A 7,200-nucleotide genomic window follows, 5' to 3' on the forward strand; every position below is an offset into this window, starting at 1 on the left:
GAGACTTTCTACGGAGTACAAGTTTGCAATACGAAGTATTTTACTTTTGAGAATACCACTTAGGACTCAAAATTAATGGGAAAGCTACCACATCTAATCTAATATGCAATCATTTTACTATATCAAATTATTTTAAATTGATTTAATTAAGCCCCATTAGAGTTTTATCAGTGCAAGATAAAGGCTTATATATACTGTTTGATCAACAATATCAACTGCCAAGGAGACTACTTAATTCTCTAATGGTGAAAGAAATTGTCATCCTTTTGTAATTAAGAGTTGCAGATTCCGCTTTACAAGTTCACTTCCTTGTGTATTTATTGCTACCTGTGATTTAGCTGACCACGTTCTCTTCTTTTGCAGAAAACTGCCAAAAATGGTCTTCACGTTCTCCTTGGAGGAATATGTGCTTTGACAGTTGTAGTTTCCTTTCGCTTTGTAAGTTCAAAATTACTTATTTTCATAAACTCTCGTCTAAAAAGATAAAATTACATTGGATCGTCTCAATTATATAGAATTTACAATGATTACTGAGATGGAGAAACCATGAACATTTATTCAAGATGGGATGCATAGTGCAGTGGAGTATTTGAAATAATCGACACCCTTTTTTCTGATACTTGTAAAATATTTTGTGATTCAGTTTCTGATTTTAATTCTTCTTTGGCAAGTTGTGGCTCTATCTTTAACTGATTTGCTCCTTTTTCCTGCATATTTTCCCCCTTTTATTTCTGTTCATCTTTTTGGAAATCCTTAAATAGAAAATGGACACTCAGGATTCCAGAAACCCGTTAATGTTATTTTGGTTACTAGTAAAATATGTAGAGCACATGGTAGTTACTTTGCACTTGACATTTCTCATGGTATGATAGTCAATTTCCCTTCCGCTATTTTGAAAACCCAATCAAGTAAACTAAGTAAACCCAATCAAGTACCAATCAAGTAAACTAAGTGTTAATATAATTTATTCTTGCTTTCCTTTATGTCGAATGATTGAAGAAGATAATATATCATTGAAAACGTATGGAAAAATTCAATGATCTAATTTGATTCGTCATTGTGCGAACAAACTGAGGGTAAACTGAAAATATTTAGAGTAGCAGAAAAGATTGAATGGTATTTGCATGAGAAACGACTAGAGTATCCTTGGTGTCAAGTGTTTTCGTTTCTTGCTTGTACCGAAAGTTTTGAAGTCTTTGTAGTGCATCTGTTTTGGTAATTTGGTAGTTTAAAGATAATGAATGTTTAAGGTCTTGTTGTCATTCCATTATTTAGCATTCTAATAGAAATCCAACATGTTCGATTCATTTGTTGTTACATACCCTGTACGTTCTCACAATTTGTAAACAGGTGAATATATTTTGAACACCTCTCCCCCAACCCCCCACAAACATCTGGGCGATTTTTAGTCATAGAGTCCTGAAGTACTCATTCTTTCATTTTAAGAGCTTGGCCCGGATCAGATGTCCATTTCATAACGTTGCTGGGCTTTAGGTTTTGAAATTTGGTGATGTCGTCTGCTTGAGTTTTATGAGAAATCATTTTCTATTGTATCTTTATGCTAATGAATTTTCCTATACGTGTACAGTTTGTGCTGACCAGAATCAAGTATGGACCTGCTCGATACTGGGCAGTTTTGTTCGTCTTCTGGTTTCTCGTGTTTGGAATATGGGCGTCAAGAACCCACGGTGATCATGCAAAATGATTCCTTCACATTTCCCCCTTTTTTTTCCTTTTCTTTTTTTAAGAAAACTCGATGCACATATGTCCAGTCTTTTATAGAGCCGATTTATCCATCAGTTTAGCAAAATAAAACTTCGCATTAATGTATTTAGAGAAAATATGACATTCGTATAACAAGCTCTCCTTTTGGGATGATGGTTAAACTATGCAAGTGTTATTTGCTCAGACAGAGATGTGACCTATTTCTATGAATGAAAATTCTATTTGATTTTGTTAATCCTATATTATATATCCTTCCGATGTAATACTCGAAATAACTTCCAGTATATGGTTGTATCTGAATTATGTTTTCCAGTGAGTTTGAAATCTCATTGTGTGTAGCCACTGTAACCATTTAATTTATCAAGAATTGTACAAACTAAACACAAGGTGACTACTAGGAAGTAAAATGGACCCATTTCCATTTTCTCTAGACAGATCATTTAAATATTATCTTTAACATGTTTTCTCGCGTGGAGAGATTCAAGTAGAAGACATAACACGTACGTTTGAGTCTCACCATATTTATTAATGTTGTGCATGTATATCAAAAATAAATTTGACTTGGACGTAAGTCCTATCTTATAGATAAAAATTAAATAAATATAAGTGACCTCTCTATAAGTTTAAGTTTATGCCATTAGGGGAGGAAAAATTTATCCCGCGTACCATTCTTGTGAGGATGGATCATGGAGAACCAGGTTGTTGAAAATTATATAACCTCGTCAAAAACAACCTATACTGTGATGAAAGAAGTGAAAACTATACCTACATACACGATAGCGAAGATCAACAAACCAGTATTTATGATTTATCCAAAATGCATTTTTTTCTCTCCTCTTTTAACCAACGTTCTCCAAAAAATAATATTACACGTAAATCCAAAACTTTTCCAACTTGTTTAACCATGCATTATTCAAAAAATCACTACTTCAAAATACATTTTACACCCAATAAGCAGCAATAAGAGGAATTGCTGCCATAATTTCCACCAGAGCAACATTTGCTCGTCTGTCTGCTTTTTTTTGTGTCATTATTCGATAGATTGCTGTGAAGTGTCATTTGTATTAATTCTGACAACTATTTTCAGCACATATAGTAGAGTTGGCTTATAAGTTATAACAAATCAACAATCGTGACCGTCGTGCTTTACACAATCTAAACACCCATACTATAATGATCAGTGAATCTAATCCTTAGACCTCTTCGCAAAATTACTCATTGCTTTCTAATACTCTATTACTTAGTAGACGTTTTCCTCCTCGTGCTTCGTACACTAGATTGTATATTGAAATCAAGGCAGCACAAGAAAATCATGTCATCTTCGCTTGGGGTGGACAAAATGATCAAACCAATCAGACCAAATCAGAACTGAACCAAACCCAACGGAATGGTTCTACAAAAAAATTAATGGTTCTGGTTTCGGTTCTGATTCGGTTAAGTTCTAGTTCGGTTCAATTTCAGTGAATCACAATTCACACCAAAAATTTTAAAATTCAATTGAAAATAAGGACAAAAGGGTCACGTACATTCGATTTCTCATTTCTTAATGTGGAAATTGGAGACCTTAATTTATTTTGGAGATCCAGATCCTAATTCAATTATCATTTTCTCTTATTCTCAATTTATACACCGACTCTGACATGCAGACAACAACTACCGTTTGCTGCCTTTCTCAGCCACCATCATTGCATGAATTTTTGAAATTGAAGCAACAACCTTTTGTTTTTCTTCCTCAAATATTTTTTCTTTTTTGTTTTCCTTAATCAGTAATGAAATTAGAACCAAACCAAACTAAACTAGAACGGAGTGATTCGGTTCCATGTCCTTAAAAAAAAAAATAATAATAATAATAAAAAAATAAAAAAAATCAATTGGTTACATTATTAAAAAACAATTGGTCCAAGGTTCAGTTTAATTCTCTTTAAACAAAATCAAATGAAATCATATTCACCCTTATTCTTCGCCAACCAATCAGAGGCCAGTTAATTCAATGTCGCCAAGCTTCGCCATCTGGATTCATAAGTGTATCTGTTTTATAAAACTAAACAATATTGAATAGTATATTGTGCTAATATTAGATATGCTGCACTGACGGCAGCGTCCAAACTTCCTTTTTTTCGTCTTAGTAGTATTTGCAAGAAGAGCGGGTTATCCTTTTGTTATTAGCCCTAATTTGATAGTGATTAAAATTAGATTTTTAATAAATTTTGATTAAAGTTGATAAAATGTATGGTTGAAAAGTTATGGATCCCATGGAATAACTGATTAAAATTAATTATTGACTTTAACTTAAATTAAATCTGAATTTTAATTTTTATCAAATAGGCGCTTTAGCTATAAACTAATAATAATAGGAAGATATTCTTATTTTATTTTATTCTTTGGGGAGTGATTTTTTTGTTTAAACCCCCATGAGTGCCTCGTTCGTCTGTACAACATTTGAATTTTCCACGAATGCCTTGTTTTTATATACAATAATTGAATTTTTATTATCTTAAATTGTTTTTATAAATTTTCTTTTTAGAAAATATAACTAATATTTAGTATGTAATACTGGACAAAACTAAGCAATATAATTCTTAAAATTGTTCTGTACAATCTACTTAAGCAAACATTTTATCTAACTAATGAATGTACAGTATTACATTCTACAACTGGTGAAATGTTCCCCTGATCAAAAGGGCTTCTGCATGTACATGAACGCGTTGTCGAACAAAGAATATTGATCATCGTACTGCATTTGAGACACGAAAGGATCATATTGGAACCCATCCTTGTAATTAAGCCGATAATCGTTCCACGTCGGTTCACTTTGGACCTTCTTATCACCCATGAACTCGAGAGATAACGCATGCTCAGAGCTACTCGAGTTGGTATGTAACTTAGGGACTGAATCGGACGCTTCAGAATGCAAGTGGGCATCCTTGACTAATCGCGGTGCTAGGGCCGGCTGCCCTTGTGTTACCGTCCTATTATATACGAAACCATCCAGTTTCGGCTTCTGTTCTTTACTATAGGAATTTTGCGATGTCTTTTGATCAACATTAATGCAATGCTTTTCAAGAGTACCTTTCTTGTTGTATAGTCGGCACAACACCCAATCATCAAGCTGACATAGCACAAGACATAAGAAGATCAATGCATTGTATGTTTGATATGCAGTACTGGACAGAATTCAATGGTACAAATAACTATAAAACGAACGTGATCCAGCATCCCAAATTGCCAATCAAGTGCAATTTAAATAAATCGAAGAATAAAGAGTTAGTACCCACCCTAGAATTGTTTTTCTTCCCGGCAGATCTATCAACATTGGCTAGGCGATATTCATGCATAATCCAGTTGGTTTTGAGTCCTCTGGGAGCTTTTCCTGCATAGAACACCAAAGCCTTCTTTATGCACAGTGGCTTTGGCTTCCCGACTGGCTTATCAGCTCCGGTGGCCTTCCAGTACCCCGTCCGAGCTGCCCGGTTCGGCCGTGAACCATTGGGATACTTCCTGTCTCTTGGAGAAAAGAAGTACCACTCTTTTTCGCCATACAAAGCCATACCTGTTTCACAAATAACAATATTCAGAAATCACATAAACTCCATCAAATCCTGGAAAAACGTAATTGAAAGGAAACCCAGAAATTGATGAGAAAAATAACTAGAAATAAAGAATTACCAGGAAGATCCCAAGGGTCAAATTTATAAAGATCGAGGTCAGCTATAATTGGGACGGCGATTGGCTGCCCGGCACATTTACGGCAGAGGTAGTGCACCACGAGCTCCTCATCCGTCGGATGGAACCGAACCCCCGCCGGTAAATTCAACTGTTGATCACCACCGTTCATTAGCCTTTTCTCTTTAAACTCTCTCTGATTTTCTCTAACTTTCCAAATTGAAAAGGTTGTCTGAGTTCTGAAACGAAGAATTTGGAGCCTCAATCTTCCTTTATATAAGCGGTGCATGTACAAAGTTTATAGCACGCGGGACATTGCACTTGATCCCATATGAAAATTCACAAAATATAAATTGGGCCGTGAGGGGGTGGTAGCTGATGTCGACAGACTAATCAGGGGACACCACGTGGAAGACATGTCACTGCTTCCGTCGGCTCCGCTAGGCTGAAAATTAATGGGTTGTTTCGTTGAGCGCTGAATATTAGTAAAGCAAATCCTACCAACTTCTGTCCACACAAGCCAATGGTAATTTCACTACCAATAATATATTAAATAAAAAATAATTCCAATTCATGAAAAAATCTTAATTTTCTTTTCATTGGATGCTATTTAATCTCATCCAATAAAGACTTTCTAAAGACAATGATGGTGCTATACATTTTTCATATGAGAGTCAAAAAATAAGTTGTAATATTTTTTTTAAAAACAACGTAACAGATTGTAGATGTACGAAAGGTGGCTAAACACGTTTGTGATTGTCAAGTCGTCGTTGAGTTGAATAGTCGTAGTTATTATATTTTGATGAATTTGACAACTCCCATATTAAGAACGAGAAATTAACAAGTGATTTTAAATTTGGACCTTCAAGCAAAAAACTATATGGTTTCGTCATTGACTAGATATGCTTATAAATTTTGTTGATCGAATACTATTTCCGAACTTCGCCTAAATTTACTATAGACGACATAATTTGTGCCTTGGACTTGATTTGCATCATGGATGCAAGCTTATAGATTACGTCTTACACCAAATGGAAAAATCACTTTAGTCAAGGCAAGAATGTAATTTGAAATAAAATTAAAATTAAAAAAGGAAAGTTATATTTATATTCACAAAACAAATTTTATTTCTTGCACCACATTTTAATTGCACTTAAAATTATTAATTTTTGTTCATTATAATACTTATATCCGTATTCATATTATTCTTATTCTCAAGTTTTTCATTAGTTAACACATTTTATATTTGATAATATATTCAAAAACTCGTTGAAATGACATAAAATAACTTATTTTTATCGTATTTTAGAAAATAAATAAAAAGTGCAAAAAAAAAAAAGACTTTTCCTTATCTCAAAGCATAAAAACAAAATATTTTAATATAAATAATCATTAAAAAGGAGATGTAATTAATGGAATGTTGAAAATAAAAATTTCACGGAAAAAAGGTTAAGAAAATAAATTAATAAAGATTGAGGAGCTTTCTTCAATTAAAATGTGGTGTATCAAATAAAAATGAAAGCAAGCGCCAAGAAGAATACTGTAACAATTATGTGAAAATTTTTCTATATGGTTAGCAACACTTAATAAAAATTATGGTGACAATATAATCATACCTTAAAAAAATCTTGGAACGGTCGGACTATTTTTCGACAAGTATTTTTCTGACACGTCATTGTGTTATGATGGTGTCATCCACTTATTATGTATTTCACGTGGACATTTATCAATTAATGTAAAAGGTTTTTAAATAAATATATAGTGGTTTGGCGGCTGTATTTTTCTATTTCCTCCAATTTTCATACGTTTTGA

The 7,200-nt window shown here is 33.4% G+C and overlaps 2 protein-coding genes across 3 annotated transcripts in view; one reads left to right on the top strand and one right to left on the bottom strand.

Moving 5' to 3' along the window:
- LOC111409160 overlaps positions 1 to 1,960 on the top strand; it is a 6,274-nt gene extending 4,314 nt beyond the window's left edge. For both annotated transcript variants that reach the window (XM_023039133.1, XM_023039132.1), the window contains 2 exons: positions 364 to 438; positions 1,589 to 1,960. In XM_023039133.1, coding sequence (XP_022894901.1) covers positions 364 to 438; positions 1,589 to 1,705 — 192 coding nt within the window. In that variant the 3' untranslated portion in view covers positions 1,706 to 1,960. The remainder of the gene's footprint in view (positions 1 to 363; positions 439 to 1,588) is intronic.
- A 2,319-nt stretch (positions 1,961 to 4,279) lies between these two features.
- LOC111409161 (NAC transcription factor 32-like) lies at positions 4,280 to 5,830 on the bottom strand. Its single transcript, XM_023039134.1, has 3 exons — positions 5,392 to 5,830; positions 5,001 to 5,275; positions 4,280 to 4,834 (listed from the first exon to the last, which is right to left on the bottom strand). The coding sequence occupies exons 1-3, from the start codon at positions 5,675 to 5,677 to the stop codon at positions 4,400 to 4,402; spliced, it is 996 nt and encodes a 331-aa protein (XP_022894902.1). The 5' UTR covers positions 5,678 to 5,830; the 3' UTR covers positions 4,280 to 4,399.
- Positions 5,831 to 7,200: the final 1,370 nt, after the last annotated feature.

Source organism: Olea europaea, chromosome 14 (genome assembly GCF_002742605.1).
Source record: "Olea europaea var. sylvestris chromosome 14, O_europaea_v1, whole genome shotgun sequence".
Taxonomy (NCBI): domain Eukaryota; kingdom Viridiplantae; phylum Streptophyta; class Magnoliopsida; order Lamiales; family Oleaceae; genus Olea; species Olea europaea.

Coding starts and splice junctions, on each gene's coding strand:
- LOC111409161 (XM_023039134.1), bottom strand. CDS start 5,677: ATGCACCGCTTATATAAAGGAAGATTGAGGCTCCAAATTCTTCGTTTC. Junction 5,276..5,391: donor TGACCCTTGGGATCTTCCTG/GTAATTCTTTAT, acceptor TTTGTGAAACAG/GTATGGCTTTGTATGGCGAA. Junction 4,835..5,000: donor GGAAGAAAAACAATTCTAGG/GTGGGTACTAAC, acceptor GTGCTATGTCAG/CTTGATGATTGGGTGTTGTG.